General features: G+C 40.4%; 1 protein-coding gene across 2 annotated transcripts in view; it reads left to right on the top strand.

Moving 5' to 3' along the window:
- PKD2 (polycystin 2, transient receptor potential cation channel) overlaps nucleotides 1–14533 on the top strand; it is a 74880-nt gene that overhangs the window by 1746 nt on the left and 58601 nt on the right. For both annotated transcript variants that reach the window (XM_017970427.4, XM_002745606.6), the window contains exon 2: nucleotides 10316–10429. In XM_017970427.4, coding sequence (XP_017825916.2) covers nucleotides 10316–10429 — 114 coding nt within the window. The remainder of the gene's footprint in view (nucleotides 1–10315; nucleotides 10430–14533) is intronic.

Below are 14533 nucleotides of genomic sequence, written 5' to 3'. Positions count from 1 at the left end.
ATCTTGCACAAAAACAGCCTAGATGTTGTTGTAGCAATGTGATTAAAACCAGGTCGGGCCTACACTCAAATCCCAGTTCCACCACTCATTTGCTATATGACCTTGAGTAAGTTACTTAACCTCTCTGATCCCCCAGATTTTTGATTTTTTTTTTAAAGAGATGATCATAGTGCTTAGTTCTTGACTCGCTGGGAGGATTAAATGCGTTAAGATATATAAAATGTATTTGCCATGTTGTTAGTGCTTCAGAAATATAAAGTAAACATTTTGGTACTTTTATGGAGGTACTTATGCTAGTTAATATAATTCAAGCATGGTGGGGAACAAAAGATCCTTTTTGGATAACCTGTGTGAGTAGATTAATAAAACACTAATACTTTTTAAGGTTCAAAACTGGATTAATGCAAATTATATATTATTTTACACCATTTAAAATGTGCATTTAAAAAACATTCACTCAAGTGAGAGAGAGGTTTCTTTTAAGTTAATAAATAATGGTAAGTTGCATGATCCTTTTCACTCAGTTTAAGCATTTGATAACACACCTAACCTTGTTTGAATAAACCCAATAACAGAATATAGAGAAATAAAATATATATAAGTATGTATATACATTTATTTCTTTTATAGAAAACTTTCAGGAAACAAAATGAATAAGCTCATAGTCATAAAACTTCTAGTCAAACTGTGTCAGTGGTCTGATTTGTAGGAAAGCAGACTCAGGACTCAGGAATTTTTTTAAGAAACAGGGTCTCACTCTGTCACCCAGGCTGGAGTGCAGGGAAGCAAACATAGCTCACGGCAGCCTCAAACTCCTGGGCTCAAGCTGCCCTCCCACCTCAGCTTCCCAAGTAGTTGGGATTACAGTTGCAAGCTGCTGCTCCCAGCTGAAAAGTTTTAATTATATAAAATTTAAAAATAAATTGGTATTGCTTTCTTTTGTGAAGAAATATAGTTGATATTCTTGTCATTTATTAAATAAGCAACACTTGTTAAATAATTAGCACCTATTGTGAAGATAGCACTGCTTGCTGCTACGAAGAAATAAACTAGAATAGCATATCACTATTTTCATATGGTTGAAAACCCAGAAATGTAAAATAAATAGCCATGAATGGGTTGAGATTTTTCCCCCTCTTTGGATACTAATGACAGCAATCATATATGAACTATGTAAGCAGTGCCTTAAGATCAGAACAGAAAGTAACTTGCAATTTTTAAAGGAAGGAGAAATTACTGAAGTTTGGAGTGGTCAGGAGTTTCCCTGGAAGTCTCTTGCCATTATGACTACACAACTCACCAAACCACCTGAGCCTCAGTCCTCATTTATCAAATGGAGGAGTTGAACCTGATCTCCAAGGTCCTTTCTAGCTTCACCATGCTCTGGTTTATTGTTTAATGACATGAATCCAAGATAAACAACAAATGGTCATTTTTTTGCTCCTTCTACAGTTGATAGATCTTCTTAGTAAAAGAAAAAGAGTAAAAAAGACATGTTTGAGGCCTGTTTGCAGGATGCATTGTATCTATCAAGGAATTAAGAATGTATCCCTAGATATTAGGAAGGAGTTGAAAGTTTCTGAGCAGGAAGAGAACTTGCTGAAAGGAAATTGAGTGAGCAGCATGATGTACAGGAGAGCTTGGCAGAGGGAGACAGGAGGCAAGAAGACCCTCAGGAGGCAGCCAGTAAGGAGGTGAAGAGGGCCTGGACCAAAGGAAGCCAAGGAAGACAAAGACTTAAAGATGGTGCCCAGACTTAAAAGTATCCTCAAGTATTTTTTACTCTTTTCTTAGCAAACTCTTTTTAATACAAAGATAAAATGTGGTACTCTGAGTCATCAAATTTTCTGAATTTCAGAAGTTGAATGTTTTTGTGAATGCATCAACCTATTAAAGTCAGTTCCTATTTGTTATTTTAGGCATATATTCTTGGGCTTTTTTTCCTAGAGAAATTATGAAGTACTTGCTGTACAAGTCAGGGTGGGCTAAGCTGCTAAAACAGATACCTCCCTCCCCTTCAGTACCCTGAAGTATAAGAAGTTAATTTCTTGCTCATGTAACATTTCAGAGGGTATTTCAGGTTAGCAGCAACTTTCCTGCATGTGGTGATTAAGGGATCCAGGCTGCTTCTTCCCTCTTGGCTCTCCCAGGGCCCTGCCATTGCCTCCGTGGTCAAGGCTTAACAGCCACATGCAGGTTCTGGTGTAGCGTGAAGAAGGCTCGCCACTGCTATTTCCTTAAATGCCTCATTTTATAAATGGCCCACATCACTTTCACTCATGACCCATTGGCAGAGTTCTTAATTATTTAGCCACAGATATCTACAAGGGAGGCTGGAAAACATAATGCAGCCATGTGCCCAGGAGGGGAAAAATGAATTCCAGCAGGTGGCTAGCAATGGCCTCATTAGGGCTCGGGATCAAATGAAATAGTAAGTCTACCCTTATTTCTCCTAGAATAATTGGATCTTGACATTGAAATTGGTGTGCTGATTGTATTTAATAAGTGACCTCCAATGCAAAATTATTCACTATTTTATTTTGCCATACTTTATGTAATTTTTATTTTTTCTGGCTTCCCTTTTGATGTCTAAAGGGAAGCATAATTAGTTATTGGAAAGCTTATTAAGACTTAAAAGAGATTTGAACTTGGTTTTGGTTGATGCTACCACACAGAACTGCAGACATCCAACTCACTGCTCTTACTTTCTGCTCATGATAGTCTATACACAGTGACTGATGAATTTAGCCTGTCTTAAGGCTTCAGAATTTAGTCTGATGTCACCACCAGCAGAGAATTATCCTAAATTACAGGGCAGTTGTGCCCCTCAGGGGATATCTGGCCATCTCTGGAGACATTTCTGCTTGTCATACCTGGGAGAATGCCCCTGGCATCTCCTGGGTTGAGGTTAAGGATGCTACTAAGCTATAGCGCACAGGACATCCCCCCCGCCCCACACACACGCACACATGCACACTACCAAGCAGTCTTCCACCCAAATGGCCAGGAGTGAGGACGTTGAGAAACCCTGCCCTAGACTGTTAAATTCAATAAGAAATAATGGTTTATTGCTCACTGTGTGCCAAGCACTGTGTTAAACTGCTTATATACATAGTTTCATTTTTAGCCTCACAACAACCTGTGAAGAAAGAACTATCAGTCACCATTTTACTGTTGAGGGCACTAAGCCTTGTAAAGGTTAAATGACTTGCCCAGGGCCATAACTATTAGATGTTGCAGTCAGGATTTAATTCCAGGCACTTTGTGTTCAAAGTGTTTCTCCTCCACTATGCTATATGCCAGTAGTGCCGAAACTTAACTTTAGCCAGCAATTTTCTGCATCTCTTTAGTTTATGAACACTTATTCATTAGGACATGCAAGGTAAATCATACCAACACAGTCTGTGTATCCAGAATTCTAATTGATCTAGGGAGTGGAAGAGCCTGCCTCCCTGTTTTTTTTTGATTGGGATAAAATATAAATAACATAAAATTAGCCATTTAACCATTTAAAATATATAGTTTACTGGCATTAAGTAGATTTATTGTATTATGGTAAATGGAATTAACACTTATGATTTATTTCCAGAACTTTATCATCCCAAATAGAAACTCTGTATTCATTAAACAGTTTAACTCCCTATTTTCCCATTCCCCTTCCCCAGTCCACAGTAACCTCCATCCTACTTTCTCTCTCTATGAGTCTCCCTATTCTAGCTACCTGATGCAAGTAAAATCAGACCATGTTTGATCTTTTGTGTCTCGCTTATTTACTTAGCATAATATTTTCAAGGTTTATCCATGAGTGCAAACTTCCTTCCTTTTTATGACTGAATAGTATTTCAGTATGCTTGTGAAATACTGTTCACTGTGTGCACATACACACTGAAATACTAAGTCATAAAAAGCAAGTTTGCCCACATATGCACACACATTACATTTTGTTTATCTATTCATCAGATCATGGGCATTTGCGTTTTTTTCCTACCTTTTGACTGTTGTGACTTTCCCTTTATTTTTAATCTGAACTTTACTCCATCACTTCCTCTTTTTCCTTTTTTATTTGTACCACAATTTTGAACAAATAGACTTTGTATTTTCATTACTCTGGGGATTTTTTGAGGGAGGCTTGCTACCTTTTGGGGTTGTGATTAGGTTGTGCCAGTAACAGAGTTCATGCGGTCAAAAACATTTATGGGACTTTCCTTCGTGATAGGTACGAGGGATGCAGAGATAAATAATATAAGGTCTCGACTTTCAAGAAGTCCACAGTTTAGCAGGGGAAACAGAGGTGTAAGTAAGTAATTGCAATGCCAGGTCCCAGGTATGGGAGGAGTCCAATAAAGAGAGGATAAGGCCAGGCGTGGCAGCTCATGCCTGTAGTCAGGAGGATGAGACGGGAGGATCACTTAAGCCCAGGAGTTCAAGGCTACCCTGCAGAACATAGTGAGTGGCAAGAAATACAAAAATTAGCCAGGGAGGATGGTGTGCACCTGTAGTCCCAGCTATTTGGGAGGCTGAGGTGGGAGAATCACCTGAGCCTGGGAGATTGAGGCTGCAGTGAGCTGTGATCATGCCACTGCACTCCAGCCTGGGTGACAGAGTGAGAGCCTATATCTTCAAAAAAAAAAGAGGGAGAGAGAGAGAGGATTAGATCTACCCCGGGAAGTCAGAGAAGGCTTCCAGAGGGAGTAAAGCTTGAGCTACATTTTGAAGAATGAGGGGGGAATACAAAGAGGGAAACATGATAGGAACGAGACCAAGCAAACCTGTAACTTCTGCTATGGAACGGGTACACTTTCCTGCAGACAGTTGGAGCCAGTGTGGGCTTCTAGCTTAGGGAGCTGATATGATCACATGTCAATCTGAAGATGACTCTTGAAACAATGTAGAGGATAGAGTGAGGTGGATAGGCTGGTGGCTGACAGACTGAGGAGAGGGCCGAAGAAGAGGAGGAGGGGTGACGAGGGCTGCAACTAAGGCATATGAGCTGGGATGTAAAGAAGCTAGATTGAAGGGAGACGAAAACTATCAGAATGGTGGATCCAACTCCATGGGAGTGATAAAAAGAAGGCCTATTCTAGACCAAATTTCTGGCATGGTGCCAGTAAGTTTCCAGAGAAAGAAAAACACATTTTTGGGGAGGTGAGTGTGAGCTGTCTGGAAAATATGCAGGTAGAACTACGTGTTAACTGTAGCATATACTTGTCTGCACCTCAGGAGATGGCTAAGAAGTCAAGATTCAGGCCAGGCATGGTGCCACGTGCCTTTAATCCCAGCTGCTCAAGAGGCTGAGGCTGAAGTGAGAGGATTGCTTGAGCCCAGGAGTCCGAGACCAGCCTGGGCAACATAGTAAGACACTTGTCTCAAAAAAAAAAAAATTCAAGATTTGGGAGTCAATAATTATTTAAGGTAGAACTGACTATTCTATAGAAAATGGACAAATATGAATAAAAAGCCACTTTCCTTTCTAAAGGTGTCCCTGCAATCCAAATGCATACTGGGAAGGATTGTATTCATCCTTCTACACGAAGCTCATGTGTGTCTTAGCACAAAAAGAGGATTTTTTAATGACATAAATACATTGAGAATTTGGTCAGGCTTTTACAATGAACTGATAGTTCATATGGATTTGCATCTTTATACCACTCTGAAATCTGGACCAACTGGGCCCCCAAAAGGGCATTTTGCAGATTTGGGCTTGTTTCTGAAGCTACGGACAGGCCTCTTCCAAGCACTAAGTGCTTCACAAACAATATTTCTAATTCCCAGGACAACCCCTGAAAAAGGCTCTTTTATTCCATTTTTAGATGAGGAAGTGGAGGCTCCTGATGTTAGGTAAGCTTTCTTAGCTCCCAAGTCGTTAAGGCCTCAGTTTCATATAATTTGACCCCAAAGCCCAATGTTGTACCATGCCTTGATAATAGGCCATATGGGTTTCATGTATTTCTGTGGGGCAGGTTAGTGTAAGGCAAAAGATCCACAATGAACCTTTTAACCATGAAACTGAAATATTTACGGATGAAATGATACAATAGCTGGAATTAATTCCAAAATAATTGGGGCTGTACTGGTTCATGGCCTGTTAGGAACTGGGCCGCACAGCAAGAGATGAGCCGTAGGCTAGCAAGTATTACTGCCTGAGCTCCACCTCCTGTCCGATCAGCAGTGGCATCAGATGGGCGGGGATGTAGATGAACTAGGATTGGCCTTGAGTTGATATTGTTGGATCTAGGTGATAGGTTTGTCATTATATCATCCCCTCTTTGTGATATTTCTGATATTTTCTAAAATAAAAAGATTTTTGTTTGTTGGTCGGTTTGTTTTTTGACTGAGTTTCACCCTTGTTGCCCAGGCTGGAGGGCAGCGGCGTGATCTCGGCTCACCGCAGCCTCCACCTCCCAGGTTCAAGTGATTGTCCTGCCTCAGCTTCCCAAGTTAGCTGAGGTTATAGGCATACACCACCACACCCAGCTAATTTTGTATTTTTAATAGAGATCAAGTTTGACCATATTGGTCAGGCTGGTCTCCAACTCTTGACTTCAGGTGATCCACCTGCCTCTGCCTTTCACAGTGTTGGGATTACAGGTGTGAGCCACCGCACCCAGCCAATAAAAAGTTTTTGAAAAACTCTTTGGATAAAATAGTTGGGGAAATGGCATTTTTGTTGAAAGCCAACTATTATGTTTGGAATATCTCTTGTTTGGAGTTCTCCATTACAGAGTTCCCCAGTGTTCATATTAAAAGAAGTAACATTGTGCAGAGGAATGCACTGTTTAGATCAGCATTCCCCAACCTTTTCGGCACCAGGAATCAGTTTCATGGAAGACAATTTTTCCACAGATCTGGGGTGGAAAGTGTTTCAGGCTTAAGAGATCCACCTCAGATCATCAGGCATTAGATCCTCATAAGGAGCAGGCAACCTAAATTCCTCACATGTGCAGTTCACAGTAGGGTTCTCACTCCTATGAGAATCTGATGCCACCACTGACCTGACAGGAGGCAGAGCTCAGGAGGTAATGCTCGCTAGCCTGCAGCTCACCTCCTGCTGTATGGCCCGGTTCCTAACAGGCCATGGACCAGTAACCATTTGCAGTCTGGAGACTGGGGACCCCTGCTTTAGATGATGTACTCTGGCTTTGCATTCTGGCATTGGCTAAGCACCCTCTTAAAGGAAGTTGGGTCAATACTCTCATTCCGTGTTTTTCCTAACAGCTGGAAACATTGAATCCCTGCAATGCTGGGAAGTTACTCCAACCACAACTAGAATATTTGTTGGAAAGACAACAGTTGATTCTGAAGAATGGCACCAATTTGGACATGATTCCATCCTTAACCATTCTTATCCTATCAGCTCTACCAAACATGGAGAGTAGTTGGCTTCAGGACAGCTATTTTCCCTACTTGTAGATGCAGTTATTTCTCACTCATCAAGACATAAAAGGTCCCTGTACCCTAAGATTGATTCTACATATACACCCAATGGGAAAATAGGATGAAAATTTTAAAGTAGTAAATACTTGAGGAAGTAGACAGAGTAATTTAGAAAAAGAAAATATGTAGGGACAAGCACAATGGCTCACACCTGTAATCCCAGCACTTTGGGAGGCTGAGGTGGGAGGATCGCTTGAGCTTAGGAGTTTGAGGCTACCTAGGCAATATAGTGAGACCCCCACCTCTATAAAAAATTAAATAATTAGTTGGGCTTGGTAGTATGCACCTGTAGTCCAAGCTACTCAGGAGGCTGAGCTGAAGCAGCAGGATTTCTTGAGCCCAGGTGGTCGGGGCTGCAGTGGGCCATGCTTGCACCAGTGTACTCCAGCCTGGGTGATAGAGTGAGACTCTGCCAGAAATAAAAGAAAAAGAATATATGGACGTATATCATATAAAAATATACATAAGGGAGGCCGAGTGCAGTGGCATACCTGTAATCCCAGCACTTTGAGGGACTGAAGGAGGACCACTTGAGGCCAAAAGTTCAAGACCAGCCTGGGCAACATATTGAGACCTCATCTCTGCAAAAACTCAAAAAATGAGGCGGGAAGATGGCTTAAGCCCAGGAGGTCAAGGCTTCAGTAAGCTGTCATCACACTACTGTACTATACTCTAGGCTGGGTAACACAGAGAGACCCTGCCTCAAAGTAAATAAATTCATACATACATATGTATGGAAACCTGTTTCTTTCCATTTGAAATGTTTCATTCAAAGGCTAGAATTAAATTGCCATAGGCCATTGCAAGTTTAGCTTGAATAAATTATTAATATTTTTTTAGATGAAGTCTCACTCTGTCACCCAGGCTGGAGTGCAGTGGTGTGGTCTTGGCTCACTGCAACTTCTTCCTCCTGAGTTCAAGCAATTCTCCTGCCTCAACCTCCCATGTAGCTGGGATTACAGGCACCCACTATCACACCCAGCTAAGTTTTGTATTTTTAGTAGAGACAGGGTTTCACCATGTGGGCCAGGCTGGTCTCAAACTCCTGACCTCACGTGATCTGCCCACCTCATGCCTGTAATACATCCCAAAGTGTTGGGATTACAGGCTTGAGCCACCGCACCCAGCCTACCTTGGAAATTTGATAGGAGTTTGTTTTTTCTATTTATAGGCCAAGCAATACCATGTATAATATTAAGAATCATGGGTGTTCCTTAGTGCCTAGTTGTTTATAAACCATGGGAAAGAATGAAATCATTGACCAAGTGAGGCAGGGCAACAGTCTTCCCTGGGAGTAAAGAGACTAGCATTCTCTACTGACATATATTTTAGGCCTGGCCTCCAACAGAAATCTACCCAAAGAAGTGGTGTGTTTGTGTCCAGGGCTCCCGAGCCTAATCTGTGGCTGCCTCTGTGTTATTCTAAGTTACAATTTTCCATGTCATCTAAATTTATAATAATTCTTTAATATGATAGTGTTTCAGTGAACAAACATTCTGCTTGCTGCATTTCTTCTGAGTGAGTAATTCCCTGAGAACTACCAGATCTTGGCAGAAGCCAGCCTGGTCATAAGTTATGCTCCACTCTCAGTGTGGTGAAACCTATGATGCGTAATACAGTGTTTTTGAATTCAGTGCTGATTTTCCTAAAGGACATTTGGGAGGAAAAAAGAAAAGGAAAGGAAATATCCAAATTCAGGAATAGAACTTACATATTATTATAGGACTTAAAAAATACATGAGCACTGATGATGAACTCATTTATTTGAAGTTAAAGACCCTAGGCTATTTTTCCCATTTCTCTGTGTGGCTTGATTGTGGCGAAAGTCACTGTGTGAGTTTCCATTATTGAAGGAGTTAAGGTCTGTCAAATCAAAGTGTGAGACAGCATGCAGGGGCCAGGTTGGTTTCCATGTCACAGCCAATCTAATCTAACTGAAAGGATGAAGAGGTTTGTCTCTTTTGGATAGCGTTAAGGTTCTTCCAAGTAACCAGCAATGTGACTTTACCACACTGTTCATTAACGGGGGTTTGGATGGCCACCATGTCTGCTGCTGGCTGGGTCCAAAACTGCGGTCACTCTCTCCAGCAAGCTCATGCAGGGTTACATCATCTTCACTCAGCCGACCCAGTGCTTTTTCCATCTGCTAAAATATGGAACATGGTTGCCAGTTCTACTCTTTCTACAAAGAGAGACAAGGAACATAGATGAGTTGCTGCTTTTAAAGATTATATGTTAATTGGCATTTAAAAAACCTGTTAAGCTAAGCACACTTAGTGTGGACAGTCACAGTCACCATGGTGTTTTTTAATAGGACAGTTTCTGCTCTTACAGAGCAGAGCTTTTGTGCCAGTGGGTTAGAAGCATAACATGTTTTTATATTGAAATGATTCTCCAACCAGGACTTCTTTTCATAGAGGTAACCTAAAAGGTATTATGTGCAATATAGTTAACATCATGTTCTTAACTGGGTTTAGTAGTAGGATAATTACAAGGTTGTGTCCATGTCGAATAGGAAGAACTGGTAAGTTTTGCACAATTATTTAACTCCTCTGTTAGGCCTTCCTTATTTCCTGTTCTCTTTTTAAAATTTTACTAAGATATTGCTAATGGGCTTGGGAGCTTATAAAATGATCAGGATTCTTGCCTTATGTTTTGCATGTTGGGGTAACAGTGGACCTAGATGGATTCATAAATAAAAGGTGGACCTACAACCCGGTTTCTCAGTTGCTTTCAAAATGTGCTAAGAAAAAATAAAATAAAAATAGAAGAATCTCCCTTATAGGTGATACTGTTTAGTTTATGCTTTTTTTGTTGTTCTTTTTTGCCATTTACGAGATTTCTTAAATAATGATTTCTTTTTTTCATTATTATCTTAAAGGTCTCTGGGGAACAAGACTCATGGAGGAAAGCAGCACTAACCGAGAGAAATACCTTAAAAGTGTTTTACGGGAACTGGTCACATACCTCCTTTTTCTCATAGTCTTGTGCATCTGTAAGTAGAATATTTCCTTCCGCTAATGGAAAAGTTTTGAAAAGATTTGAACTATCCAAATCATCATTAAAAAGAGTTGCACCAGAGGAGCAACTCTGAAGTTACTTCCTTACCTTTGTATTTAATTCTAATTTTTTTTTAATTTAGGAATTTGTTTATTGCCTATCTTCCTATAGTAGAATGCAAGCTTTGTAAGAGAAGGGACGTGATTTGTCCTCTGCTGTACCGCCATTTCCCAAAACTGGGGATGGCAACAGAAGGTTCTGAAAAATGTACAAGAAAGAATTTGATCAAGTGCTCAGTGACTGTGGACTTTGCCATTAACACAGGAAGGGAAAGTCAAAGAGTTCAATTCCAATTTAGCATTTGGTCAAGTTCTCTTCTGCACTCTGGTAAACATTAATTAAAAATCAGCATTATCTGACCAGCCAGTTCATTGTCAGCAGTGACAATTTTCACTATGAGATACACGTGGCAACTTGCCAGATACCACAAAACCAAGTTAGAGGATATTTGTCTTAGATTTCTTCACAGTGAATGCACTGTCACTATTATTACAGTGTCATCATTATTGTCATACTGTCATATCAATTAACATAAAGTCTGCATAAAAATTATTTCCAGGAAAATGGCTTTCCAAATTTGACTTTCAGGAAATACAGATAATGCCACTAATACTGCTTTTATTGGCATATATATGTAAAAGTCCTCTTCTTTTGGATTTGGATATGTTGTGTCAATGCATTATTTTAATTCATTATTTCTTCTCCATTTTTATTAATTACTGGCCTTTTACTTTACAAGAAACTTGCTATAGACCCATGTCTTTCTTCTTCCCTTCTTTCAGTTTGTCCTCCCATCCTCTGGTAGGGAGAGGGGAGGGACACCTGAGCTAGACTAGTCATAGAAAACATTTGTCTCAAAATCCAGAGAGCCACAGGTGATGGATTTGTCCTCTGAATCCAAGGGTGTTGGATCATGGATTTCTGTCACCTCTCATTTCTGTCATGTCCTTATCGCGAGAACAAATAAGGAAGCAGATTTATGACCCCAGAGCCTTCTACCAAACTCCTCTGAGAAAAGAGTTCCTTTTTTAAAAAAATTAGAGACAGGGTCTTGATCTGTTTCCCAGGCCAGAGTGCAGTGCCCAAATCATAGCTCACTGCAGCTTCGAACTCCTAGACTTAAGTGATCCTCCCACCTTAGTCACCCAAGTAGCTAGGACTACAGCTGCACACCACCATGCCCAGCTAACTTTTAAAACATTTTTGTAGAGGTGAAGTCTCACTTTGCTGCCTATACTGGTTTCCAACTCCTAGCTTCAAGTGATCGTCCTGCTCAGCCTTCCAAAGTGCGGGGATTATAGGCATGAGCCACTGAGTCCAGCCTGGATGTGATATTTTTATGGTTTGAATTGTTAGAGTTTAGAAACTGAGATTGAGTTTGCTGCCTGCATTAAAATGGTGCTTAGATATTAAACTGCAGTGGCCTTGAATATGAACAAGTTGATTAGAATTATTAAGTTATTTTCAGTCATTACATATACAGAGAAATTTCTTATGTAAAATAGAAGGTAACCCCTGTACATAAGTCTAGAATTTCAGCAGTCCCTAAGGGTGACTGAGCATTAGAATCACTCAGTGATTTTAGAATATATATGTGGTTTGCCTAGATCTCCTAACAGATCCTCTAAAATATAACCTAGAGAAACAAGTTTTCAAATGCAGTGAAAGTAAGCCAGAGGAGTAAGCTAAAGACAGCCAGGGTAAGGAAACATGCCTAAAGTCACGTAATGAATTGGTTTTCTTGTTTATTTGAGAATATTGTCACTTTTTATTCTTTTTCACATGAATCACATTTTATTTCTTATATGAGTAGCTATATATTTAAAAATTTTACTTTTGGAATATTGTAGAATCTCTGGTTAAGAAGGCAACTTAATAATCATATGGTCTGACCTCACTGGATGCTAATATTCTCTTTAAAACATCCCTCTCAGGTGGTTACTCATCCTGCCTCTGAACAAGAGTCCCAGGTTAAGGGACTTACCTTTGAAATAGTTCCTTTCATTTTTCTACAGCTAAGTTAGAAAGTTCTTTCTTCAGTGAAGCCAGAGTCTATCTCTTGTAACTTCCACCCAGTTGCACCCTCCAAGCCTATGTATACCAAGTATCTTTTCTATGCTGCTTTTCCAGTTAAGCTCTTCAGAGGCTGGGAGACAGATACCTAATCTCCCCTAAGACTTCTCCGGGTTAAGCCTTTCCAGTTCATCCAACTGTTGATTATGTGATTGGAGACACAAGTTTGAGTAACTCCCTTGATGGGAAGTCCCTCTGGCGCATGTTCTGTTCATCAAAGTCCCTAAGAAAGCACGTGAGCCTCCCTGTGGTGAGTGGGGCCATGAGGTTCCTCAGTCAGACACTACACTGTGGCTTCTGCAACCTACCATGGCCAGGCTCATGAGGTTGTCTCATCATATAAATGATTCCTTGGTCTCTTCACGAAAAACGGTGAAGCACTGTGCCCCCCAGCTATATGTGAGCTAGTCTGGGATCATAGTAGAGGACTTCTCTTTCAACCCTGTCAAATTTCATCTTGTTAAGATCTACCCATTTTTCAATTCTGTTGAAATGATCTTGGATCTGGATTCATTCATCTCACATCAGCTACTCCCTGAAGCCTCACAGTATCAGCAGAGTTATTATCTTTGTCCATATCCCTGTAAATTATGAAACCAAAACATATTAGTCTAAGAACATCAGTTCATGAATCAAGGCCCTGATTGGAGTTCACTTCATTGTATTATCATCCAGCTCAGAGTGTTCATAAACAAGATGATAGGAAAGACTTTTCCAAATCCTTGTCTGAGTAATTCCACCATTCTTCTATCTATTAGCTGTTGACCAGATTAAAAAGGAAGTGGGAATAACCAGGCAAGATTTACTCCTAGCAAAGCCTTACTGATTTCTAGTGATTGAATCCTTTCCCTATTGCTTACAGGCCATCTTTTTAATTACTGGTTTTAAAATCTTGCCAGCAATGTCACTATTAAGTGACCAAGAATATCAAATTCATTACTCTGTATGTAAATGAGATAGTATACTTACTTACTTCTGTGCCTTGGGTATTAAGCTATTCTTGCATTGATGTAAAGAAATACTTGAGTCTGGGTAATTTATAAAAAATGAGGTTTGGCTAGGCACTTTGACTCATGCCTGTAATCCCAGCACTTTGGCAGACTGAAGCATGTGTATCACTAGAGCCAGAAGTTCAAACCTAGCCTGAATTAGAAGGTGAAATCCCCTCTCTACAAAAGATACAAAAATTAGCTGGGCATGGTGGCATGCACCTGTAGTCCCAGCTGCCCAGGAGGCTGAGGTGGAAGGACTATTTGAAGCTGGGAGTCAGTGATTGCAGTGAACCATGATTGCACCACTGCACTCCATCCAGCCTGGGCAACAGAGCAGGAACCTGTCTCAAAAAAAAAGAGAGAGAGAAAGAGAAAAGAAAAGAGGTTTAATTGGCTCATGGTTCTGCAGGCTGTATAGGAAGCATAGTTCTAGCATCTGCTTCTGGGGAGGACTCAGGGAGCTGTTCCTCATGGTGGAAGGTGAAGCAGGAGCTAGCACATCATGTGGTAAATGCAGAAACCAGATAGAGTGGGGCTGGGAAGGAGCCACACAATTTTAAATGATCAGATTTCATGAGAACTCACTTGTTATCTCAAGGACAGTACCAAGAGGATGGTACTAAATTATTCATGAGATATCCACCCCCATTATCTGATCACCTCACACCAGGCCCCACCTTCAGCATTGGAGATCACGTTTCAACATGAGATTTGGATGGGGACAACATCCAAACTGTATCAGTTTGCACAGTAGGTAGGGTTTTGGAAAGCAGTGTGACATGGTAAGAAAAGTACAGATATTTTTTGCTTCAGAGAAACTTAAGTTCAAATCCCAGTTCCACCACTGACATGATAGGGAAATGTGGGCAAGTTAATTAACCTTTCTAAGCCTTTATTTTCTCATTCCTAAAACACGTATTTGGAAATATGGTTGTGAAAATTAGAAATAATATGTGAAAAGATCCTAGGATGCT

Source organism: Callithrix jacchus, chromosome 3 (assembly GCF_049354715.1).
Source record: "Callithrix jacchus isolate 240 chromosome 3, calJac240_pri, whole genome shotgun sequence".
NCBI lineage: Eukaryota > Metazoa > Chordata > Mammalia > Primates > Cebidae > Callithrix > Callithrix jacchus.
The sequence above is the reverse complement of the archived record's forward strand: the minus strand, read 5'-3'. Positions and strand labels throughout refer to the sequence as shown.